Source organism: Rhinoraja longicauda, chromosome 18 (genome assembly GCF_053455715.1).
Source record: "Rhinoraja longicauda isolate Sanriku21f chromosome 18, sRhiLon1.1, whole genome shotgun sequence".
NCBI lineage: Eukaryota > Metazoa > Chordata > Chondrichthyes > Rajiformes > Arhynchobatidae > Rhinoraja > Rhinoraja longicauda.
The window spans coordinates 11089858-11117440 of NC_135970.1; the positions used below are offsets into that span (position 1 = coordinate 11089858).

Consider the following 27583-nt stretch of genomic DNA (forward strand, 5'->3'; position numbering starts at 1 on the left):
ACTGAACCTTAGTTACACTCACAGAAAGTCAGGGTGCTTCATTTACCACCAGGAAAGTCAAAACTGCAACATACTGTTTGTGGAGCTTTTTTAATACGATAAAACATGTGAAGGCAGTTCACAGATGCCTTAATAAGATTTCACACCAAGTCGGTAAATATTAGGATAGGTGATCAATGATGGATGTGCTAAGGGAATGAAAGGGTGCAAAGAGGGTACACCTGAGCCGAAGGCAGTGGTGGTCTGAAGAAATAGGCATGCAGGGGAGGTCTCAATGGTACTTTTCAATAGTACTTTATTGTCACATGTTCCCAGCTACATATACATGTCCCCTTTACATACAGTTCAGTAAAATTCTTACCATATATGGACACAATCATACTTAAATACTAAAGTGTAATAATAGAGTTACACACCATACACAGAGGCAGTACTCAAGATTCACGATATTTCCAGCGCTGTCTTGTATCCTTCAAATTCGAAGTTGTTAAAAATGTAGAGTCTGAACGTGGCCATAAAGGTCCGTTGCCCTAGCAACGGCACTGGGTTGGAGATCTGAATTTTTGGGAATGTAAAGTCCTCAGAGAATATTGCTGCTGGACATGGTTACAGAGACGGTAAGTGTTAAGACATGTAGGATGAGAAAACCAGGATAAGAATTTTGCGTTGAACACATCTCAACGTGGCTAACATGGGGCCTTGGATTACCAGTGCATGATGTGAGAGGATATGGGCAGCAGAGATTTGGAAGAAATGTTATTAAAGTTGATGGAAGTGTAAGATGCTTATGAGACTAGACTCTATCAGCCTCCATTTCTCAGCACACCATAAACTATCTATTCTATCAAGTCCAACCTTCCACGATTTTTTTCCCAGTTTGGAGAGCCTATCCTCAGCGCATCAACTATTCACCTGTCATTCCCAACGTAGCCCACCTGTAAATCTCACGAGCGATCGGGTCAGGTACTCCGACTTAGTAATTGTTTTAATGCCCTGCTGTGTTTGGAGTCGGGTACTGTTTGTGAAGTTGCCAGTCTCTGCTCAGAACACTGGCTGCCAGCTGAAAGCAGATGGAACAGATTCTTGAGATTTGGCGTCGACCACCACAATCCTCTCCTCAAAAAAATATAGACCATCCCTCCGAGAAGAGGCATTCTTTAAACTCTAATTCCCTCTGTCCTTTTCTAGTGTGAGTACTTGGAATCCAAGACCTTACGCCCTTTGGGGTATTGTTCCCCTTTGGCATTGACAAAATGGATGCCCTCATAAATTACCGTAAACCTTTGACCTGCAGGGTCAGTCAGATAGAATCCTTTCAATGGGTCTCTGGGAAGCAGCCCTCCAGCAGAGCTTTTGTCTGTTGAAATCTGCTGCATTTCTTTCCTCCCAACATTTTGCAGTTCAAAAGGTAAAGCATTGTAAACTTTTAGAATCTGATATCGTTTTATTTTCGATTTTGTATATTAAGCAATTACCAGGCTGTACCTCACTATTTTTTATACAAACGTACCTATTTTTAAAAACTCATTTTTGCCCTGTTACGAGAATTTGACCCCCATGAAAATCGCACACTTGTAGCAGATGTAATCTCAGCTGCCTGAGAAACAATACTAGTTAACAAGTGAGTGTGGCTGCTCGGTTGGGTCTGTGGTTAGCTCTCAATTTTTTAGAGCTTTTTTTTTTTTCCCCTTGCCTTTAAATATGTCTCATCTCCAGTCACAGCTGTGCCTAATTATACGTCTGGCCCCGGCAGGAGTTTCAGATTTGCTAATTGCTGCTCTTTCACTCGACCTAGCTTCCCGTTGTCCTGCGACTCAACGTTGGGGCGAATCATTGCCAGCAGTTCACCCTGGTGGCCTGTAATCGCTTAATGCTTTCCAGAGTGTCTCAATAGTTGCTGACTTGCGATAATGAAATCCTATAAGCACTGCTGCGCTCAGACTCAAGATAATTAAAGGTACTCTTTATTACATGGGAAGGAGGAGCTGAAGGGAGACTTGACCGACCGCCATGCCTTGGGCTAATTTGACTTGCGTGCAATCTTCATTTAGCCTTCCCACTCCAATGTCAGTTTTTGTGATCTAGGTCCGGATGGAGGATACATTGTTCAGATTTGTCCAGTCTATTTTCTACTGGCCGCAAGGGGCCACTCAGGCATCCACTCCTAGCTAGTAAATAAAAAATGAGTTATATACTTGTCATTGAGCACATGATTTCAATACTTATTCCACAGCTATTGTTGGTGATCCTTAACCTTTCTATGCACTGGTTATGGACGTTTGACAAGCACTGTGTGCAAGTGCCAGTTGATTTGTAATATTTTATTTCCTTGTCGAATGGTGATAAATAGTAGTTAAGGAAATACGCATGCGAAAATACTGGCATTCTGTGTAAGGTTTAAAAAAAAATTAAAATGAGTGCACATGACATAAGTAGTGCTGTCTTTGACATCCCTGTGACCAGCAAACAAACCTTCTGTTCTGCAACAGTTATCCAGCTGAGACTACATTCTACTTCCATTTGGTAGAGTCTGCCATCTGCAGAAAAAAAATATTTCAGGGAAAGGAGGATGATAAAATTAATGAACTGTAATGAGAAGAATTGGTATCAGGTAATTTTGTGAACTGAGAAAGCTATTTCCAAGAATGAAAGTGTCCCTTTGTCTTATCCACATGTCAATTTTTTCTCCGCCTTCCATTTAACTATAACCTATTTTCCTTTTTGTTAAGAAAACACCCAGTTCGCCTTACTGGGTTAATGACTTCAATGATCTCGAGTGACCTTGATAAATGCTTGCGGTATTTATTTCATTTGGTGTTACCTCCTAAGTAAAATTATTCTGGCCTCATGTCCCAAGAAGGTTTTTTAAAATAATTGAAGTAAGGGCGTTCCCATGTATTATTTTTTAGAGAATGTGGAGACTTAGCTTTATATTATTGAAGCTTGCAAGGATAAATTGTGACCGGAAATGCACAATGAATATCTGGAATAATGTGATTGGACATGGAAATGGTTGCAATTGAATTCTAGTGTGGAAAAATAAATGATGTTCAACAGCATGGAGCTGTTAACAAAACAGCCCCAGGCATCTGATTTTCTATACCATTGTCTTTGTTGTCCTCCTGAGAGGTCATTTGGCTCTTTTGGTTTGAAGTCAGCACCTTTTGACAGCCGGTACTCCCTCCGTGGTGGGTGTGCGTTGAGTTTGCTGATCTTACTGACTTGGCTCTTGAATGGGGAATGCCAATTTGGGTAAGATTTATAATGTCTCTGCATCTGTGGGACCCTTCAGGAATGAGTAGTTACTGTCTTGGTGAAAAATGAATGAGAGGGGATTTAAAGCTACCACGATAAAAGCTAGTGCACTAAAGACATGTCTAAAGTTTGTATGAATAGGATATAGAAAGGTGGGAGGGCAGCATTTGTGGACGACAACTTACAGCTGTGAGATACATGGTCCGTCCCAGTATGATTGATGCCATATCGGCAGGGCTTAGAGAGCTAAAGGGACATATTGGGGGGGAAAGTTTGTCATCAATCATAAGATTCTAAACAACCAGTGATAAATTAGTGATGCCTAGAGCTTCCAACTAAATCATCTGCTTGTTCACTTGGCTTCAGATGACAGGGAGACCACAAACAAAGAAAGGAATACATGTTATCAAAAAATGTGAATAAATTCACTGCTACATGTTGGGACGAGTCAAGGATCATGAGGCACTGCCAAGACCTTAGAGGATACAAGGTTTAACTTTTAGCAGATTGTAGTTGTATGGTTAGAAAGTGATAGCTGTTGAAACAGCTATGCAGGAGGCCATTCGGCCCTTCGAGCCAGCACCACCATTCATTGTGATCATGGCTGATCATCCACAATCAGTAACCTGTGCCCAACTTCTCCCCATATCCCTTGATTCCGCTAGCCCCTAGAGCTCTATCTAACTCAAATTCATCCAGTGATTTGGCCTCCACTGCCCTCTGTGGCAGAGAATTCCACAATTTCACAACTCTCTGGGTGAAAAAGTTCCTTCTCGCCTCGGTTTTAAATGGCATCCCCTTTATTCTGAGACTGTGGCCCCTGGTTCTGGACGTGCGAGGAGAATGTGAACTGGCTAGTGGAGATTCTTGCTGGTAAATAAATATCAGGCAGGAGAAGGCCAGGTTTGGAGATTTAAAACAGCCACACCCATGCTTATTGCAGTAAGAATGGACCCTGGCCAGTGGACAGATGATGCTGACCTCAGCTGAATCCATCACATTTTACAGCAGAGGGATGTGCCAGTGGCTATAATTTCCCTGAGAGTAACGAAGGGGAAAGATGACCAATTTCTGTCAAGGAAAGACTTTGCAAAATGGCACACAGTAAAATGTGAAGCTGTTAGGCTTTAGAAGTAGGACGAGTGGGACTTTGTGAATGGAAAGGGCAGGTTGAGTGGGCAAACCGGACTTATCTGCCGCCAAGTTCAAGTTCAGTTCTCCACAAATTCTCAGCAAACCTGTGGAGTCTCTGCCAATGATTCTGCCTCCAGTTCTAAACAGTTCTGTTTGTGTTACAGTCCTCCTCATCTGTGTTGTTAGATAGTTTGAGATCCCCTGATGCTTCGGGTTCGTCGTCCTCTGCAGTGGCAACAGGCTTGCAGAGCCACCTCTCTTCTCCATATGTTTTTGTTTTTTTCTGGTGGATATTTGCCATCTATCGTACATTCTGAGGGAAGATCTCTCAGAAACCCACCCGTTAATGAAATCGTTAGAACGGAAAGCTCACAACTTGGGTTCCGAGCAAACCAGATTGTCGCTAAAAGAGTTATGCATGATTTATGGAGTGGTCCTAGCGAAGAACAACGCAGTTTGAACTCCCGTTGCAGTTAAAAGGAAACCACTGCATTGAACAACCACTGCTTTTGTTGTTATTGTGAACAGATGTGCAGAGTGTGATGGAGCACATGAGGATAAGTATTCTAATTGAGAGACTGAGATCCATGTTTGCGGTTTTCCTCTCACCCTCTCAGTGCTGGATGACTTATGCTTTTGCTCCATGCAGCTTTCCCGCCCAGAACCTGCCTGAATATTGTGTTTTGAAACATCCCTATTATGAACCCATAATATCCTTGCTTCGAAGTTTGTCTTGCTCAGACCATAACATGAGAATGTAAAAGCAAACAAGATCATTTGGCTGCTCTTGCCTGCTGTACCATTTGGTAAAGTCATGACAGATCTTTTGCAACAATTGTCATTTTTGTGTCCATACCTATAATGTTGCTTCTCTTTATATAAAAATAATCTAACAATCTTGCCTGCATCTATTCAGTGACTGCCTCATTCACTGGGTAGAGAATTTCAAAGATAATTTCATTAATGATAGGAGCAGAATTAGGCCATTCAGCCCATCAAGTTTACTCCATGATTCATTTATGGCTGATCTCTCTTCCCCTTTCAACCCCATTCTCCTGCCTTCTCCCCACAACCCCTGACACTTGTACTAATCAATAAGAGGATTTACCATCCGCTGGGGGAAGAATTTTCTTCTCCCCTCTGGAGCGAAGAGCAGACTGCCAGAGGGATTCAGCAGGTCGGGCAACTCCTGTGGGGGGGGGGGGGGGGGGGGGTAGGGGAGAATTGTTGATATTTCACGTCGAGATCCTGCATCAGGTCTCATGCAAGGTCTCTCTACCCGAAACACTTAGCAGTTTCGTTCCACCCCTCAGGTTCTGCTCGACCTGCTGTGTTCCTCCAGCAGTTTGATTTTTTTGCTCCAGATTTTAACATCATCAGTCTCCTGTGTCTCTCTTCTCGCTTCTGTATTGATCGGCCAATCCCTACTTTGAGCTCTGGCCTGAGACACGTCAGCTAGGGGAAAAGTAGACACAAAGTGCTGGAGTAACTCAGCGGGTCAGGCAGCATCTCAGGAAAGAAGGAATGGGTGACTTTTCGGGTCGAGACCCTCAATAACGTTCAGTTTCCAGGCCCCCACTCCCTCATCTTTACCAGGGATCTCCAGTCACTCTACACCTCCAACCCCTACCGGGATGGTCTTGAAGCCCTCCATTTCTTCCTCGACGGCAGAACCAGCCAATCTCCATCTACCAATACTCTCCTCCACCTAGCAGAGCTGGTTCTTAACCTCAACATCTTCTCCTTTGACTCCTCCCACTTCCTCCAAATCCGAGGCGTAGCTATGGGCACTCGCATGGGCCCTAGCTATGCCTGCTTCTCTGTAGGGTACATCGAACAATCCCTGTTCCAGGCGTACACTGGCCCCATCCCCGAACTCTACCTCCGCTACATTGACGACTGCATTGATGCTACCCTTTGTACCCATGCAGAACTCACTGACTTCATAAATTTCATCACTAATTTCCATCCTGCTCTTAAATATACTTGGACCATCTCCGACATCTCCCTACCGTTTCTGGATCTCACCCAAAAAAAAAGACAAGAGTTCAAGTAGGGGAAACATTAGCATTGCATCTGCCCTGTAAAACCCCATTAAAATGTTGTCCTGTTCAATGAGATCACTTTTCACTTTTCTAATCTTGGGAGACTATTTGCCCAGCGATTAGTCTGGTGAAACTTTACTGCACTCCCTCTGTCCCCACCAAATACCTTCTTAGATAGAGAGACCAGACTTGTGTATAATATTCTGAGTAGGGTCTTTACAGTGCTGTCACTTTGGAATAGCTGGAAGAAATAAAAGGGCCACCTCATATTCTGTTGAATCTCTTAGCGGTTGATGGCATATTTTACTTGGAGGCAAGGATTACCCTGAGAATGATTGATTGATCTCAGCACCTTTCACTCCAATTACAAATGCCCACTTGGTACTTGTACTTCAGACTGATTTTATTGAAGATATTTTAAGGGACTTAGGATGACAATTGTTTTCATGGATGTTTGGCCCTTGAGAGTCATTAGGCCGTATCCAACTATTTGAAATATATTTGTCATGTTAAACATCACACATCCATGAATCCTCTTTGTAGTTTGAATCATACATTTAACAAATTAAAAGATGTATGACTTGTTTTGCTCAATGTGAACTAGTCCTCCAATTCTCATTCAGCGTTTGAATGTCCAACCGTTTACTAGTCACACTTGAAATTCAGACTCTGGGATATTTCTGTTTTTGCCCTGAGAATATAAAATGGAGCCTACCTACAGAATTCTGTGGATTAATCCTGTTCCGTATTAACAATTTTTAGTAGTGATTCTTCTAAAGCTCTATTTTTAAAATAATGTATTTTAGTGTTGCATGAGTTGAGAGTGAAAATCTATGTTATCGTGGTTTTAATCCAAGCTCAGCCTAAACAGAGGATCTTGCATCCTGATTAGCAGGGTGCCGGTTCAGAATCAGACCAGTTTATCATCATATACTTTAGGGTGCAATGACATTACTCATTCACATGAAGATCAGACTATGAATACAACAATAAATATGACAAGTGCAAAACTGTAGAATGGTGCAAAGATTATTGTGCAACCTGAAGTAGTGCAAAAAAAACCCTAAAGTGCAATAAAGGAACAACCAAGTGAGGTAGAGTTAAGAGTAGGAGCACATGGTAGCCCCCTAGGAGAAGGCACGTGAAATATTTTGTTGTGTGTTTCAATCGTTCATGAAATTTATTTCATTCCACTATATTTGCTTGAATCAAATGTTTGCAGGCATTAAGGATTTTCTCATCTTATTAACCCTTGAAGTACTGCATGTCAACCCTGTTGTGACCAAGATATTAGAGTGTTAAGGGCATGGTGCAAACTGAATTTTTGTCTTGTTGGTATTGCTTGCCCTTGTGTCTGCAGACAAGGCGTTCAATAGCTTCTATTGGCTTCTCAGACTCTGTCTGAGGACTTCCTCAGAGCAGACTGTGACACATCAGCATGTCATGTCATACCATACCCACCATCCTCGTGTACTAATATGAATCATCAGCCAACTGAGGACGCCTCATTGCCTCGCTACCTAACTTCATCTGGTGTTTTGAGGATTGATTACAGAGGCATGTGACATCTCGGGTTGATTTGAGGGTCTGGAGATCCACAAGTGGCAAAGCCTCAAAACAACGCAGGGTGAACATGTCCCTCTGGGATCTTCCTCTGTCATCCACTATTTTGTGAAATATGTATAACAGGACTTCTTCTTTGTCTTTTTTATATACTTACCTTGTTTCTTTAAAAGGTGGATTAAGTCACGGTGAGTACTTGGGAGAACTGCTAAAAAAAAACAACTTCTATATTGTACTGCACGTTCTAACTTTCTGCAAATACGTATGTTTACCTTGTAAAAACAAAATCCAGGAATGTTGAATGTTGTGAATTTTAATCTGTGTTACTCATACATAGCATAATTGTGACTTCAAAGTTATTATTTTCCCATTGGCATTTATTCAGAGCTTTCGGTCACTATAGACCAGTGATGGAGCTGTCAGCAAAATTCCGCAGTGCAGAACCCATTAAAATTAGCATCCATCCTTATTATAAGACAGCATTACTCTTGAAAGGAATACCTATAATGCAATACAAGTATTGAGTTGCAGAAAGATGTTACCAGATTTAGTACATGCCTAAAACAACGACAAATGGGTATTATGCAGGCAAACATAAAGTCATTCACTTTGGATCTAATAAAAAGGATAGAACTGAGAGTACGATAAATGATCAAATGTTAAAAAGCCTTGGGAGGACTTGGGGTCCAAGTAGGTTATTCACGATTTTTGGACAGGTACAGAAAATAATCAAAATGTTTTTGTTGGGAGTAGAATGCAAGAGAACAATTTTTATTGTGTAAAAAACAAAGTGCTGGAAGAACTCAGCCATCCAGGCAGCAATTGTGAAGGGAAATGGACAGATGATGATTTGGGCTGGGGCTGTTCATCAGTCTAATGTTAAGCTGAGATAGGGTCTCGACCCAAAACAACATCTGTCCATTTCTCTCCACAGATGCTGCCTGGCCTGTTGAGTTCATCCACCACTTTGTTTTTTTGCTCAATTCCAGCATCTGCTGTCTCTTGTGCCTCCAGGGTCAAAAATTATTCTCCAGCTAATCAAATCTCTAGTTGGAGCACACATAGAATCTCTGAGCAGTTCAGGATGCATTAGCACACAATGGAGTTTGATTTACTATAATGTTTCTTCGAAGGCAGGCATTAAAATACAAAGAGAGATTGCATAATTCATGTGTGTGTTCCCTCGTGTTTTATCAAAGGTTATTTGGGATAGATGGTGGGATAGATAGAAGCTATTTCCATTAGTTGGTAGGGGAGGTCAGAACTAGTGACTCTCGGAGAGGGCAGTTTAGGCTTTTTGGAAGTGAAGCAAGTAATCATTTCTGTAAGCAGAGAGCTGCAAAGTTGGATTTCTCTCTGGCAAAGTGCACGCATTGCTTGGTCAGTTGGCACTTTGAATCGGAGATTGATAGAATTTTGTGTCAGAAATTAGCCATGGCTTCATTATACGGCAGTAAAGACGAGAGAGCTAAATTATATATTTCTGTGTAAACGTTACCAAGGAAGCTGTACTGATTCTGTATTTTAAGATTGGCAGAATGAACATGTCCAGTGTCAATCATCACTACTTCTGCAAATGGTCTGGTTGACCTTGGTCAATAGACACTAGACAATAGACAATAGGTGCAGGAGTAGGCCATTCGGCCCTTCGAGCCAGCACCGCCATTCAATGTGATCATGGCTGATCATTCTCAATCAGTACCCCGTTCCTGCTTTCTCCCCATACCCCCTGACTCCGCTATCCTTAAGAGCTCTATCTAGCTCTCTCTTGAATGTATTCAGAGAATTGGCCTCCACTGCCCTCTGAGGCAGAGAATTCCACAGATTCACAACTCTCTGACTGAAAAAGTTTTTCCTCATCTCTGTTCCAGGTAGCAGCAGGTCTGTTTCTGAGGTGAAAGCAGAAATTGTTGGAAGAACACTGCAGGTCAAATAATATCTGTGGGAGAACAACAAACAGGGTTAATGTTTTAAGTTAATAGCTTTTATTAAGAACCTGGAAGGCTTGGGAATCAAGAGGGCCTTAAATGCCACTGAAAGGCAAAGTGCTGGAGTGACTGCCGGTCAGGCAGCATCTATGGAGGCAATGGATAGGTGACATTTCAGGTCAGGATAGACACAAAAAGCTGGAGTAACTCAGCGGGACAGGCAGCATCTCTGGAGAGAAAGAATGGGTGACGTTTCGGGTCATTTCCTCGACCCGAAACATCACCCATTCCTTCTCTCCAAAGATGCTGCCTGTCCCGCTGAGTTCTCCAGCTTTTTTGTGTCTATCTTCAGTTTAAACCAGCATCTGCAGTTCCTTCTTGCACATTTCAGGTCAGGACCTTTCTCTAAGCTGAAGGACAAAAGGAAAGTCTGTGAAAAGTTGGAGACCAAGGGACACTGTACTGCATGTGGTGGGAGCAGCAACTGAGACAAGCTGCTAAAGTTTGGTTCATCGATGATGACCTGCATAAAATAGAAGGAGATGTAAACAGAAGACGAAGAATGAGAACACGAGGCTATAGAGAAAAATACAATAGAAGCGCTGGAACAGTAAGAGGGACGCTGAAAAAGCAAAACATCTGTAGATGTTTTAAATTGGAAATAAAGACAGAATGTTAGAAATGGCTTGCAGGTCCCTGAATCTCTTGATCTTCAATCAACCAGTTCTTAACCACCTCTCAGTGAAAGGCATTCCCTCAGTGCAGGGGGGTGGCGGGATTCATATGTGGTGGCTGCATGTCAGAAAGCTGATGCCAATGAAGGCTGTAGAGGTGCCGTTGGAGGCTGTGGTACAAGGCTTGCATATGCACATATTCATATCCAAGCTCTGAATCATTGCTGACTCATTCATTGATGTGCACGCAATGATGAATTTATACCAAACATCTGGAAAGCAAAGGTTTTCAATGAGAACCTGGAAAACATGGACTGCTTCACATTTCTTGGCAGCCAGCTTGCACTAAAACCGTAAATTAATGACAGAGTTGATATGCATCTGCGGAGCCTTTGGTTATTTGATGAAAAAACTGTTTGAAAATCAAGACCTCAAATCTGGAACATATCTCGTAGTCCACAAGCCACCTGGGACATCTTCCCTTCTGGACATCTCTGAATCATGGACCACCTACAGCAGTTGTGGAGAGATTCCTCTCACGCCAACTCTGCAAAATCTTTCAAATCCACTAGTGGGATAAGTGAACCAATGTCAGGGACCTTTCCTGGGTTAACATCCCCAATGCTGATGGCTCAATTATGCTGAGTCACCACTGACCACCAGGCCTTTCATTCATGTTCAACACCAAATTCCTGAAACACACAGTGTGCTCAAGTTCAGTCATGACAAGTGTTTACTAGTTAGAAGAAATGATTCACAAATGTTCTCAAAACCTCATGGGTAAGCCTGGCTTGTAACCACAAAAACAAGGGGAAGGCACTTTTGGGATTGACTGGGGTACCTTGAGTCCATTTGCTGGAAGCTCAAAGCAGCTTAACATAAATGGCAGCCAGAAAGAGAGTACACCATCTCCAAACTATCAGCCATTTCCACCCACTGGTCCAGCTCTGATAGCCTGCTGGTCGCGGATTAGCCTCATAAACTACCTCAGAACCCAGAACTAGATCCTTAATCCTGAGAGACCTCCTCAGACAACTGAAGTGATCACTCATCTGGAACATGTGACTTCCTCTCTGCTTCCTTTCAAGCAGAAGATGAATGGGTGCATTGATTAGCCACCATCGTTCACTTCCCCCACCATAGGTAAATACACATGTAGGTCTCTGGGAACCCCCTCAGAATCCCAATCTCTTCATGAATGACGAGGGGTTCTATTCACTCAATGCTCAGGTCTTGCCCAACTTCCTCTCGGTGCGCTGCAAGCTTGGTCTTTCCCTTCATTTGAGATAGTAACAATGATACAGTCCCGATGCATGGTTATTGGGGAATGAGGGTATCTTCTCCTTGGCTTCACAATCTAAGACGATCTCCAGCAATGGCACCATATTGCAACAAAAAGAACTCAATGGACAGATTTGTTAATGGGATGTCACTGCATCACTGCAAGGATGCTTTCAGCCCACTCACAGGCGTCTAACACTGCGTTGGGAAGCTATGTCAATGATAAGAAGCCTCTGCCACGTCAAGAGTGCTTTATTATCATATGTCCCAGACAGAACAATGTGACAGACCATGAATTGGCAGATTTATTCCATTCTCCAGCAGATCAGACCTACACAAGTTGCTGAGAGAGATTACTGAAATTGCAGGAACGTTCATTACCAAATCAAAGTATTTATCTTCCCGGCCAGCATACCTGGGAGTACTGTGTCAGGGCAAGGTGATCAGATCCAAAGCATGCAAGAATGGATTAAAAATATTATTTGCCTCAATATTATGTCAGGCCAATATGATTCTCTCTGTGATGGCTTCTTAAGATGTCAGACTTTGTTCACATCTGCCTGAGTGCATCCCACCTGCTGTTTATAATATCGCTCTCCTGGTAGGGTCAATCGTCTTGTGGCAACCAGCGCCTTCTATGTAGCACTCTTGCTGATCACCAGGGATATATAGAGAATTGCAGTCAACTCGCTCAATGTAAGTGCGACCAGAGTCAATTTTGGGGGCGAAAAAGTTGCAATGTAATGGTACGCTCTGTTTGATTAAATCCGAAGGTGATGGATGTTGGTCCATGCTGATCCTTCCAGTTATGGAGCAATAAAAGGTTATGCAATCATTTGTCTAAAGGTGATAGGTCTGCTGGCATGAGTCTTGGGGACACTAACATCTGAGCAATCGTAGAAGACCATGACGTAGAAGGAGACCGTTTGGCCCATCAAGTCTGTGGCAGTTAGAAAAAAGTGACCCAATGCAATCCCACCTCCCAGCACTTGGCCTGTAATCTTTCAGATCAACGCTGTTCAAAGCCACATCAAAGTACTGCCAAAATGCGATGATTTTTCTGCCTGTTCCAGACACCAATCGTCTCCTGGGTGGGAAAAAAACCTTCCTCCCCTCTCATCTTTTCACCAATTACATAAAATAGGGGACTATCAGAGATTTATTGACTCTTCTGCTAATAATAGATCTTTCTTATTTATTCTCTCTGTCTTCTGATTTTATAGTCCTAATATTATCATCTCTTCAAAGTAACACTCTGGGCATCTTGGTTGGCACGAACAAGTTGGCCGAAGAATCTGTTTCTGTGCTGGATGACTCTGGATCTGTTTTCCCAAATCTTTTCTCATACATTCCAAACTTCCCTTTTGATTTCACTGTCACTCCTATACTCTTTCATGCTTTCTGTTGTGTAAGCTATTAGTAAGCCCCCCCCCCCCTTGGTTATCCATCCCTCAGTGCATCTTGTCATCCTGAAGACTTTTGTGGGAAAATATTTACCTTGAGTCTTCTCCTTAAATACCCCCATCTGCTCCGTCCTGCACACGCAGTAAGTGTCCTGAAGTTCTGACTGGTGCAGAGACTGGAAAACAATAGATCTCAGATGCCAACTTGCATCGAATGTGATGTTTCCTGAGAAATTTTAAGAGCAGTTAATGCAAGATGACAACTTGACTGCTTTTCTGTCGATATCTTAAGGTGAAAGATTGTCACTTGGGCTTTCTTGGTTCCTATCCATTTAGGGGAATAAGCATTTACTGGTATGGCATTTAACTATTCCTCAACCTAGCAGCTCGATCCAAGGACTATAATGTCCGCTTTCTGCTGGTGATAGGGGAAGGGAGTAGGTGGCAACCGTTGTGCGTTCTATGTTGCCACGTTCATGGTGTAGTTTGGCAGGATCACAACCTCTTGTACTTCTGTCATCTATTGGGTACAAAAATTAAAGTCTGATAACTAGAAAGCTTTTTTTTTCTTTCTGCAGATGATTTACTGATGGTCTGGGCTATAGGGAGAGATGAGTAGGCTGGGACTCTATTCCTTGGAGCGCAGAAGGATGAGTTTTTTTTTAATAGAGGTGTATAAAATCATGAGAGGAATAGATTGGGTAGATGCACAGAGTCTCATGTCTAGAGTAGGTGCATTGAGGACCAGAGGCAAAGGTTTGAGGTGAGGGGGAAAAGATTTAATTGGAATCTGAGGGGTAACGTTTTCACACAAAGGGTGGTGGGTGCATGGAGCAAGCTGCCAGAGGATATATATAGTGTAAGAAAATAACTGCAGATGCTGGTACAAATCGAAGGTATTTATTCACAAAATGCTGGAGTAATTCAGCAGGTCAGGCAGCATCTCAGGAGAGAAGGAATGGGTGACGTTTCGGGTTGAGACCCTTCTTCAGACTGATGTCAGGGGGGCGGGACAAAGGAAGGATATAGCCAGAGGAGGTAGTTAAGGCTGGGACTATCCCAACATTTAAGAAACAGTTAGACAGGTACGTGGACAGTCCAGGTTTGGAGGGATATGGACCAAACGCAGGCAGGTGGGACTAGTTTAGCTGGGAAATGTTGGCCAGTGTGGACAAATTGGGCCGAAGGCCCTGTTTCCACACTGTATCACCCTCTGACTGACTCTATATTGCAACCTGCACAGCCCTACTCAATCCACCTATCACCCTATGAGATACTTGTGAAGTGAAGAAATCATGGAGATTCAGCAAACATTTCATGCATGAAAAGATCCCCCATACAGCGATGAAATACGTGGCCACATTAATCTTAAATTAGTGATGTTGACGAAAGGTTAATTATTGGAAGGCATCAAAAAATAAATGAGTTGCCCTGATACTTTTCTCAGTGTATGAAGGCACCCCGATAAAGCTTTGCTCCATTATTATGGCAATGGTGTATCAACCCCAGTTATGCACAAGTGCAATTAAACTGTCCGCTTATAAAGGGGTAGTACTATTGTCATCGTGCTAAGGTCAGCACCCAAGTCCCCATGTACAGACTGTAAAGTGCAATGTAAATCCTGGACTGAAGCAAAACGGAATGTGATTCCTAAATCTCTCCTGCATAACTGCCGTAACTGATAAACTGTGGAAAAGGACCTTCTACACAAGAACTGGCAGCAGAGAAGTAGGAGCTTTTTGCTGATAAAGACCAAACCTTTGAATAGCCAAGGACCCCTCTAGTTTAAGAAAAGTTTTAACCACTACAAATCTTCTCACCTATTCCTCGAAGAACCCCTTGGCAGGTCAATCGGAATCAGTCTCGGACGCCGACTGATTTGCTGAGTATTTTCAGCGATGTTTTGATTTCAGATTTCTGCCATCTGCCACTTTTATGATTTTTCCTCATTAAAGATCCCTGCCACTTTTTCAGCTCTTTTGCCCTGTGGGTTTCGCTCTCATTCTCCCTGTCCCATGGCATTCAGGATGCTTGGAAGATCATCGGATCCTGATTTAAAAGCCAATAGAAACTTTCATTGATGAAGAGCCTTTTGCAACCTCAACATTTCCAATACTTTATCGAAAGATGATACGGTATTTTTTGATATAAGAAAATAACTGCAGATGCTGGTACAAATCAAAGGTATTTATTCACAAAATGCTGGAGTAACTCAGCAGGTCAGGCAGCATCTCAGGAGCGAAGGAATGGGCGACGTTTCGGGTCGAGACCCTTCCTCAGACTGATGTCAGGGGGCGGGATAAAGGAAGGATATAGGTGGAGACAGTAAGACAGTGGGAGATCTGGGAAGGGGAGGGGAAGAGAGGGACAGAGGAACTAACTAAAGTTGGAGAAGTCAATGTTCATACCACTGGGCTGCAAGCTACCCAGGCGAAATATGAGGTGCTGTTCCTCCAATTTCCGGTGGGACTCACTATGGCACTGGAGGAGGCCCATGACAGAAAGGTCAGACTGGGAATGGGAGGGGGAGTATTTTTTGAAGTAAGTTCACAGTTGTGAGCTTGGAAACACAATTACAGCTGCCAGAGCTGACTGTCTCCAATCCTGACCTCCACTGCTGTCCGTCTGGAGTTTGCACGTTCCCACCATGTGGGTTTCCCCTGGATACTCCACTTTCCCACCACATCCCAAACCTGTGCATTTGGTAGGTTAATTGGTTGATGGCCTCTAGATTTTTGGTGAGTGGTAGAATCCGGAGACCATGTTGGGAAATGGTGGGAATAAAATGGGAATGATGTAAGATCGGCATAAATTGGTGCTTGATGCTCGGCACAGATTAGATAAGCTGTCAGTGTGAGGAAGGTAAGAGGAACCAAATCCAGTACCGACAGCTCATTTCTGCACCTCCTATGCTGGATGGCAAATGTTTAAAAACATTTATGCCGGCAGTTTAATTTAGTTTAGTTTAGAGATACAGTGCGGAAATAGGCCTTTCGGCCCACCGGGTCCGCGCCGACCAACGATCCCCGCACATTAACACTATCCTACACACACTCGGGACAATTTTTACATTTAAGATGGCAGTGGAGGCCAATTCTCTGAATGCATTCAAGAGAGAGCTAGATAGAGCTCTTAAGGATAGAGGAGTCAGGGGGTATGGGGAGAAGGCAGGAACGGGGTACTGATTGAGAATGATCAGCCACGATCACATTGAATGGCGGTGCTGGCTCAAAGGGCCGAATGGCCTCCTCCTGTGTCTATTGTCTATTATCTTTGGAATGTGGGGAAGGATATTCTTGCTATGGAGGGCGTGCAGCGTAGGTTCTCTAGGTTAATTCCCGGAATGGCGGGACTGTCGTATGTTGAAAGGCTGGAGCGATTGGGCTTGTATACACTGGAATTTAGAAGGATGAGGGGGGATCTTATTGAAACATATAAGATAATTAGGGGATTGGACACATTAGAGGCAGGAAACATGTTCCCAATGTTGGGGGAGTCCAGAACAAGGGGCCACAGTTTAAGAATAAGGGGTAGGCCATTTAGAACGGAGATGAGGAAGAACTTTTTCAGTCAGAGATTGGTGAAGGTGTGGAATTCTCTGCCTCAGAAGGCAGTGGAGGCCAGTTCGTTGGATGCTTTCAAGAGAGAGCTGGATAGAGCTCTTAAGGATAGCGGAGTGAGGGAGTATGGGGAGAAGGCAGGAACGGGGTACTGATTGAGAGTGATCAGCCATGATCGCATTGAATGGCGGTGCTGGCTCGAAGGGCTGAATGGCCTACTCCTGCACCTATTGTCTATTATCTATTGAAACCGAAGATCTCGGAGAAAACCCACGCAGGTCACGGGGAGAAGGTACAAACTCCGTACAGACAACACCCGTAGTCTGGATCGAACCCAGGTCTCCGGCGCTGCAAGGCAGCAACTCTACCGCTGTGCCACCGTGCCGCACACAATTAAAAAAGGTCTGTGGTTGTTCTGCACATCAAAGGTTCAAAATGTAAGTTACCCGATCATCAGAAAAAAGTGACAACAGAAATAACTTAAAAAGCAATGTGTGCAGTTGAAGGCAGTGCTGATTATTTTTGCAGATGTTTCTTCTTGATTCTGCAGGAAGATTCTGCAAATTTTGAATTAATGCAGTCTATAATTAATTTTCGTTGACAATGATTTATTTAGCTAAGAACATTGTCCATTGTGTACTTCCCTTCATCATAAAAAACGGAAGTCCCTCAAGAGCAGAGTTACCAATTTACATCGAATGAATGAAGCATTTTTATAAGACAAATGTGCTATCAGTTTAAAGCATTTCCTGTCTTCGTAACCACTTTAAAGGTTTTGCTCTCATTTGCTTGGCTTGAGTTCTGAAAGCATTTCCTTTCCTTTACTTAAAATATGTGGTTACCACACACTCTATTAAGTGAAAGCGATAGAGGTTTGTTTCATGAACCCTAAATCCTAAATAATGTAATCCTAAATTAGAAGGTACAGTACTATCTTATTAATGTTCAAATACCCATTTCACGCAGTATTATGTTGAGTCATTTATCCCTAATTTGCTTTGTTCTCACTCTTCTGCCCCAAAATAAATGCTTCATTTCTACATTCTTCTTCTTTCATGTCCATCATCCGTGTTTCAAATGTTACATCACTGTCATCGTCCGTCCTGCAAAGGGCACAAGCGTCCGGCGACAATCAGTGGGAGCCATCACTTGTACAATAGACGATGGTGGTAGCAGAATTAGCTCAGGACACACTTCCAGTTTCCAGCCCCGTGACATGGACGCTTCTGGTGTGGGGCCATTTCCACAGGTGTGGGATTTTGTGTTGGTCCCCCCTCTTCCAGTTTGCCAAGGTGCTTCTGAGAAAGTACCACAGAAAGCAATAAACAAGGATTCCGTTTGAGGGATAAATATTGGGCAAGACACCAGGAGGATGCTCCTGATCTCAATCGTGGAGATGAATGGGATCATTGATAACCACCTAATCGGCTGCATGATGCCTGATTAACTTCTTTGATGGAATGCGCCTCTGATGCTGGTTGTTCGAAGATGAGCTCCTAGGTCAATACTGCATTGAACTGTGCAGGAACTAAACTGCTAGGCGGTGAGGGATGGGATAATGAAATTATATTTTATTGGTGTCACCAGGGAAGCCATCGTTTATTTCACATCTATATGTGCCCTTGAAGAGATGGCATTGGGCCACCTATACATACCACTGCAAGGTGAAGGTAGCTTTCGTTGAAGGTACTCAAACAATACAGCTATGTCAAAAATTCCAGGTGTTTGACAAAACAATGGTTAAAGAAAGACAAATGCTTTTCCAAGTCATTCTGTGTGAGGTGATATTCCAAGGCAACTGTTGCCTCTCTCCTTGGCAGTAAAGTTTGCTTTAATAAGAGGTTCTATCCTGGTAATCTGGATGGGAAACAACTGTGCCTTTTACAGATAGTACTAACTACTACTTGGGACCACTAATGGTGGTAAGAATGATTGGAGAGAGTGACAATCAAGTGGACTTCTTCGCGTGTGGTTTCTTGAATGTCTTTGGGAGCTGTTCATCCTGCTTTGTGTCACAAAGATTCTGGAAAGGCTTGGCACTTTTGAGTCACTTGTTGCAAGATTCCCAGCATCTCTTCTGCTCGTGTCACTCAGCATTGTGTGGCTGGTCCAGTTGGGTTTCTGGTCAGTGTTAATCCCTCAGGACTCGGCAATAGTGCTATTGAATGTCAGGACTAGGTGGTTTTTCACTACTCTGCGAATGAATATTTCCAAAAGGAAATGCAGTCTGTGACTGTGTGTTCTATCAGAAGTGCTATAGTACCCCATTAATTATCCTTCAAAAGTGTATGTATTTTTTACTTTGTTGCCAAGGCTGCAGCTTCCACAGGCTGAATCTCGTCACAAACATCTCCCTGTGCAGTCTTTTAATTTACAGCATTGAATAGCAGCCCTGGCACCTCACGTCGATGAAAAGTCTTGTTTAATAGACTATAAAAGTCAGTCAGGAGTCTCAGAGAAACCAGCATTTAGGAAGATAGAGGGAATGGATTTGTATTCTTTGGTTAGTTATTCAGCCTGTTTTATTTTCAGTTGTTGCTCTCCAACATAAAGCAGAGCCCCGTTACAGCATAATTGCATGTCGCAGTGCAGAGTGACTTCTTCACAACGGCAGCAACTTTGCCTGTAGTGTAGCAGATGCTGAGTGTGAATGGTCCATCGGCTGAGTCGGGACAAGAGTGGGTGGTTTGCAGGCATCGTCTCAGTTCAATATTAAATTACAGCCTTTTGTTCACCATCTAGGATATGCCATAGCTCATAATACTATGAAGTCAACGCCCTGGATGATTAGCAATAATAATGAGTTTATATGTTTATACATGCAAGGGAGATTGTATTATTTCAATAATGGTTCACTGAAAGATTAAAGATAATATGTACCTGAAAATAGAATTAACAACTCTTTGGATGTGTTTCTGGAGGTTTCATCACTTGATGTCCCTTGGAGGCCAATTGGAGCGGCTAGGCTTGTATACACTGGAATTTAGAAGGATGAGAGGAGATCTTATCGAAACGTATAAGATTATTAAGGGGTTGGACACGTTAGAGGCAGGAAACATGTTCCCAATGTTGGGGGAGTCCAGAACAAGGGGCCACAGTTTAAGAATAAGAGGTAGGCCATTTAGAACTGAGATGAGGAAAAACTTTTTCAGTCAGAGAGTTGTGAATCTGTGGAATTCTCTGCCTCAGAGGGCAGTGGAGGCCAATTCTCTGAATGCATTAAAGAGAGAGCTGGATAGAGCTCTTAAGGATAGCGGAGTCAGGGGGTATGGGGAGAAGGCAGGAACGGCGTACTGATTGAGAATGATCAGCCATGATCACATTGAATAGTGGTGCTGGCTCGAAGGGCCGAATGGCCTCCTCCTGCACCTATTGTCTATTGACTACCACCTTGCCTTGTCCAGTCCAATCACCTTTATTCCATCTTCAATCTTTTTGTTTTGATTGAGACAGAATTTTAGAAGCCTAGTGCAGTGTGCTCCTATTGCTATACATTTTGTTTAGTGCTAACAGAAGTTCTTCACCCGACACTCCTCTCCTATTGCTGTACATTTTGTTTAGTGCTAACAGCCAAGTTCTTCACCCTGATACTCCTGTATCTTGGTACATGTGACAATGATAAACCTATATCATTTTTCTCCCTGATTAGGTTTAGCAGTCCCCCTCTCTCCCTTGATCATTTGTTCAGCTAAAAAAAGACACAGGGAGCCACAGATGCTGATTTACAAAAAAAGACACAAAGTGCTGGAGTAACTAAGTGGGTCAGGCAGCATCTCTGAAGACATGAGCAGGCGATGTTTTAGGTTGGGATCCTTCTAAAGACTGATTGTCGTGGGGGCAGGATGAAGCTGGAAGAGAGGACAAAATCAGGCAAGTGATAGGTGGATACCATCCATCTTCCTTTGAAATCTTCTGCCACCGTCCTTCAGTGTCTACATCCTTGACTGCTCTACTCTTAAATCTGCTGCTGAACCTTAAGCCACCATTTCTACTCAGTCCTTGAATGTATCTTCACTTTCTAAATCCACAGTTATCCTTTCACAATGTGTAGGAAGGAATTGCAGATACTGCTTTATACCAAAGGTAGACACAAAATGCTGGAGTTACTCAGCGGGACAGGCAGCCTCTCTGGAGAGAAGAAATGTGTGATGTTTCGGGTCGAGACCCTAGTTCCGTGCCACATTCCTCTGGTCTGCAGCCTTGCCATTGTATTGGAATACCCCTTATCAGAATCATAAATGGCATCCTTTGTGACTGATAAATTATCTCTCCACATCCTTTTCAACTTCTTTGCAGCTTTTGGCATTTTGAATTCAACATATTTTTTAACAGATGCCTTCCTGTTAGTGGCTACCAGTGCCTACCTTCACTTCTTTGCTTTGAGTCATTGTCTGTCGCAGATGATTCTATGGCTATTTTCCTTTGTACTGTATTATCATATCTGGGGCTCCAAGATTTGGCAATCCTTCCCTAAACCTCTCCGCCTGTACCTCTCCTCCTTTCAGATGGTCTCTTTAAACCAAGCTTCTGGTTAATTGTCCAAATATCTTCTGTACTCCATGTCCATGTTTGATATCACTCCCATGATGGTTTCATACATTTTGCAAAATCCAAGGATTTACTGTAAGCCCTGGTGTTCCTGTTTCCTCCCACATCACCAACGTTGTTGGTTAGTTGGCTGCTGTAAATTGCTTTCAGTGTGTAGTGAGTAGGTAGAATCTGGGAGAGTTAATGGGAATGTTAAAAGAATATAACGGAATTAGTGTAGGATTAGTGTAAATGTATGCTTCAGGTCTGCACGGAATCAGTGGGACCAAGACTTGCTGCATCGCTCCCAGTGTAGATGCTGAAAGGAAGCATGCAGGTACAGCAGGCAGTGAAGAAAGCCAATGGAATGTTGGCCTTCATAACAAGAGGAGTTGAGTATAGGAGCAAAGAGGTCCTTCTACAGTTGTACCGGGCCCTGGTGAGACCGCACCTGGAGTACTGTGTGCAGTTTTGGTCTCCAAATTTGAGGAAGGATATTCTTGCTATTGAGGGTGTGCAGCGTAGGTTCACTAGGTTAATTCCCGGAATGGCGGGACTGTCGTATGTTGAAAGGCTGGAGCAATTAAGCTTGTATACACTGGAATTTAGAAGGATGAGGGGGGATCTTATTGAAACATATAAGATAATTAGGGGATTGGACACATTAGAGGCAGGAAACATGTTCCCAATGTTGGGGGAGTCCAGAACAAGGGGCCACAGTTTAAGAATAAGGGGTAGGCTATTTAGAACAGAGATGAGGAAGAACTTTTTCAGTCAGAGAGTGGTGAAGGTGTGAAATTCTCTGCCTCAGAATGCAGTGGAGGCCAGTTTGTTGGATGCTTTCAAGAGCGAGCTGGATAGAGCTCTTAAGGATAGCGGAGTGAGGGGGTATGGGGAGAAGGCAGGAACGGGGTACTGATTGAGAGTGATCAGCCATGATCGCATTGAATGGCGGTGCTGGCTCGAAGGGCCGAATGGCCTACTCCTGCACCTATTGTCTATTGTCTATTGTTCCCTACATCTTCCTGAGAACGAGTTTGCGAAGTTGATGGGCCGAGACTGACTTTGGCATTTCCAAATTCAGTGGCTAGTTCAAAGCTGTGAGATCTGTCCAACGTAATTGTTTTTCTGCTTTCATGTAGAGGTTGTGGTGCAATTGAGTGGCTTGTAGGGGCATTTCAGAGGACATTATAACAACATTGCTGTCAATGTTGAATCTCATGTTTGCCAGGCCAGGTACAAATGATGCATTTCTTCTTCGAAAGGGCACATGAGAACCAGGTGGAACTTTACAACAATGTTGTGGTCCAACAGTAATTGTATTTAAAATATATATATATTCGTTGAATTAATGGGATTTAAACATGCGCAGCGGTAGAGTTGTTGCCGTACAGCGAATGCAGCGCAGGAGACCCGGGTTCGATCCTGACTACGGGCGCCGTCTGTACAGAGTTTGTACGTTCTCCCCGTGACCTGCGCGGGTTTTCTCTGAGATCTTCGGTTTCCTCCCACACTCCAAAGACGTACAGGTTTGTAGGTTAATTGGCTTGGTAAATGCAAAAATTGTCCCTAGTGGGTGTAAGGCAGTGTTAATGTGAGGGGATCGCTGGTCGGCGCAGACCCAGTGGGCCGAAAGGGCCTGTTTCTGCGCTGTATCTCTAAACTGTATCTCTTCACTGTTGGATCAGGCCTCCGGGCCACCAACCTTCACTGCCGTGCCATCAGCATACCCTTGGGATACCTGCTGTTGATAATTCCTGATGCCTGCTTTACTTCACTGCATCTTGCAGTGAAACTGAACACCTTTTGCATTTTATATCGACATGTACTCGGACAAAAAGATGTGACGATACTAGTGATGGTCGTTAAAAAAATTGTTCAAAGGTAAAATTGGATTTACAGCTCTGTGTTTCCAGATGTTCACTAACTGGAGTGATATCACAGGCTAGATATAGACCACAGCTCTGTGCCATCAGTTTCCCAGCACATGCTACCTGCCGATAACAACATAAGAAACAGAAACAGGAGTAGGCTGGTTAGCCCTTGCACTGCTCTGTCATTCAGTAAAATCAACATTGATTGATCTTTTATCTCAAACCACTTACCTGCACTAACCGGATATCATTTCATTCCATTAGAAAGTAACAGGCTAAAGTACTGCAAGGTTACTGAATTTATATTCCTTGTTTATTTGCACACTTGGTTTTGTGCATAATATGTATGTGTACACCACACCTGTTTGCTATCTAAAGAGCACCATAGTTTGTATCTGCAATGGGCAACTGATGAACAGGGCCATTTTATGCCTGATGGAGAAAACCTAAAAAGGTATTCCTGCTTTTCGGTGGATATTAACAAATAATTGGTGGTAATAGTTGTTACTCAGTCTGTAGAATTCCAATAACGTGAAGAAGAACTAAATATTGGGAGACAAAGGATTATCAGCAAATTTGAGACAGCAAGGTCAGGAAAGCAACGTCACATTCCCAAGTACAGACCTCATTGTTGAGCATACTCCATTCATCGTAGACAGGAACCAGTTGTAGCCAGCAGAACTACATCTTGTTCATTTCAATCATCATTGGATATCACTGTGAACCTCAGTAATCCTTCAGTGATTGTTCTGTGAACACTCGCAAAAGAATTTAGAATTAAGTAGCCTGTATTTGATATATGTCCATGTTTTATCTGAATATCGTGCTGTAAATAATCTCACGCCACCCCTTTTCCTTATTTGTTTCTTTTTCATGCAGAATGTTTCATTTTTTAATGTATTTATCTAATTCCTTTGTGAAATGTAATAATTTAATCTGTTTCCACTATCCTCTGAGGCAGTGCATTCCAGATCATCATAACTTACTACACTAAGTGATGTACTGTTATTTCTGAACGAAGTGTTGAATGATTCTGGCCATGACCATTGAAACTAACATAACATTCCAAAAAGGTCACTATCCAATTGGTGCTTTGTGGCAAATTTTCTGACAACTTCTGGCTATTGAGGCATTCCAAAAATATTTGAATCGATAAAAGACACTCTTCAGAAAAATGTGTCAAATTTGCTTTTATTGGCATAAATATAACACACTTTAGGAATTGTCTGATGGAAGTCTAATCCTTTATGTGACCTCTGTTTTTTTTTCAGCCACAACTGCTGATCGGTTTTACAGAATCGATAGAGCACAGGTAAGAATATACATCTAATGAAGACTAATATGTTGACTTTTGGTTGATGGTTAACATATGATTTGACGGTCAACCTATTTGTGGTGTAGTCTTTAGTCTGAAGAAGGGTCTCGACCCGAAACGTCGCCCATTCCATCTCTCCTGAGATGCTGCCTGACCTGCTGAGTTACTCCAGCATTTTGTGAATAAATACCTTCGATTTGTACCAGCATCTGCAGTTATTTTCTTACACTATTTGTGGTGTAAGATTAATTCACTCACTAAGAATGTTCCTTTACATTCTTATTGTTTGTTTTTTTTATATACTGAACTTATTTTTTCGTTTTTTATCAATGTGTTTCCAGAGTACTATGTTTACATATCTGTGTAGGAAGGAACTGCAGATGCTGGTGTAAACCAAAGGCTGACACTAAATGCTGGAATAACTCAGCGGGACAGGCAGCATCTCTGGAGAGGCTGCTTGTGCTGCTGAGCTATTCCAGCATTTTATGGCTATCTCATGTTTACATATCTGTTGTGCTGCTGCAAGAAAGAATTTCATTGTTCCGTTTCGGGACATATGACAATAAATCACTCTTGACTAATATCTATTCAGTAAAGTCCAGCGTGAGTTGCATGGAATGCCATCGGCCAGTGAGTTCCTTTCCCCAATTCCCCAATTCATTCTTCAATTTATCAACACATCTAAATGGTGAAACGATGAAAGAATTCTAATGAGCGTTCAATGGCCTAAATTGTTTTCTCTGACTTTTGTCCCACTGATACTGAATGACCTCCTCGCATTTTCTCTTTTTATTGTGACAGCGTTATTACCCACTTAATATATACAAGATAAAAGCAACAAAAAAAACCTGCTGGAAATTTGCAATAAAAGATAAATTTGCTGTAAAATAGTCAGCAGATCAGGTAGCATCTGTGCAAGACGGAAAAACAGAGTTAACCTTTCAGGCCTGACGAAAGATCAAGAACCTGAAACTTTTGTTTATCTCTCCAGAGATGTTGCCTAACTTGCTAAGTTTTTATAGCATTTTTTATTATTATTATAAATAAATGGCTCTGCCTCAGCAATCACAAAATGCTGGAGTAACTCAGCGGGTCAGGCAGCATCTCAGGAGAGAAGAAATGGGTGACGTTTCAGGTCGAGACCCCCCCCTTCAATTTTCAAGTGCATGGGATCAAACTCCTTTCCCTTGCTTTTTTATATAGTGGTCCTGTTATAGGTCAATAAGTGAAAAGGATGCCCAAGCCATATGGAGGGAGGTTTATTATATATCACAACGACCAAGGATGTTCTGATGTCCAACATCCAGATTAACATCATAAGAACCCTGGGAGAAAGTCGGCTGTTTTAGGGAGAGAAACCGAGGCAGGGTGGGTGACCATCCAGTGCAAGGGCTGAGGAAAGCTTCAGAGCCTCAGACTGTAGATATACAGTATCACTCACAACCTAAAATATCAATAGGACATTGATCGCCAAATGAGTGTGAATACACAAGCAAAGATGTGAATCATATTGTGTTCAATATCAGACACCATACTTCAAGGATGATATTAAGTACAGAGAGAGGGTGCAAAAGAGATTTGCAACAGTGATTCCTTACTATGTTGCATCATCATTCAGTGAATGTGCTGAATTATATTAACATCTGCAGTGACTCTTAAGAACAGAAATAAGTTCCTAAGGTCATAAGTGATAGAAGCCGGATTAGGCCAATCCGCCCATCAAGTCTACTCCGCCATTCAATCTTGGCTGAACTATCTCTCCCTCCTAACCCCATTCTCCTGCCTTCTCCCCACAACCCTTGACACCCGTACTAATCAAGAATCTATCTGCACTAGTTTGCATGGTTCTCCATAGCACTTGAGGAGTTCCCCCTCATCAGAGTCAGAAGGTTGTGAATTCAAGCCTCCAGTGATTGAGTGTGGTGTGGAATGAGATCTATATTTATGTTATTCTTTGGTTAGATGTATGGGATCCCACAGCAGCATTCATTGTGGAGCAGATGGTAGAGCTGCTGCCTCACAGCTCCGGTAACTTGACCTATCCTTCCCTGTCTGCATGGAGTTTGCACGTTCTCCCGATGACTAAATGGGTTTCTTCCGAGTGCCCCGGTTTTCTCCCACATTCCAGAGGTGTGCAGGTTGGTAGGTTAATTGGTCATGCTAAATAACCTCTCAAAGGTGGGTGACTCTGGAGGGAGTCATGGGAATGTGAGGAGAATAAAATGGGAGTAGTGTTGGGTTAGTGTGAATTGGGAGTGACGGGCAACATGGATGGTGTGGGCTGCAGGACCTGTTTCCATGCTGTACGACTCTGAGAGCAAGGATTGTTTTCCCTAATGGGCTCGGCTACATTAATGTCTCATTTACCACAGTTAATAAATATGAATTAGCTGGTCATTCATTGCTGTTTGTGGACTTTACTGTTCGGTTCCTTATATCGCAAGAGAGACAAAGCTGCATAAGTGCCATTTGCTGCAAAGCATCGATTAGACACCCTGATTTCCCTGCAGTTGTGAAAAGGGGTTGTGTAAATGGAAAGCTTAATTTTATAGATGTGATATCGAATGATTCCTTTTCCTGCACTCTCTTTCAGGAGCACTTGCACTATGTGACTGAGATTTCCCAAGATGAACTCTACATCCTGGACCCCGAGCTTGTCATCACAGAGACGGTGGGAACCTCTCCAGGAATGCCTGATTTAGTCGACTCATCTGACACCTTCACCTTCCCATGCCCTTCTTCACCGCCGCTCTCACCTGTCCCCAGGTAAAAGAGCTGCGGGGTTCCCTGCAGATGTGCAAGATTTCCTCACATATCTAATTAAGTAGTATTTCTCCAGAGAAGTAACAATTACATGGATGGATGTTGTCAGCAGCATTGGTTTGGAGATTCTGTGTGTGGGAGGTGGCGTTGCTGAAAGTGGTAAGGTGACTGCACAATGTTTCAAAGAGCACTATGCTCGGCCGTTTCTATTATTAGTTGCTTGGAATTTCTCCCAAAACCAACTTCCATTGGATGCCTTCC

The 27583-nt window shown here is 42.9% G+C and overlaps 1 protein-coding gene across 5 annotated transcripts in view; it reads left to right on the top strand.

Moving 5' to 3' along the window:
• dgkza (diacylglycerol kinase, zeta a) overlaps positions 1-27583 on the top strand; it is a 567459-nt gene that overhangs the window by 423786 nt on the left and 116090 nt on the right. For 3 of the 5 annotated variants that reach the window (XM_078415101.1, XM_078415103.1, XM_078415102.1), the window contains exons 26-27: positions 24516-24556; positions 27153-27325. In XM_078415101.1, coding sequence (XP_078271227.1) covers positions 24516-24556; positions 27153-27325 — 214 coding nt within the window. Of the gene's footprint in view, positions 1-8170; positions 8186-24515; positions 24557-27152; positions 27326-27583 lie in introns of all 5 variants that reach the window. The other 2 variants (XM_078415104.1, XM_078415105.1) reach the window with 1 other exon arrangement.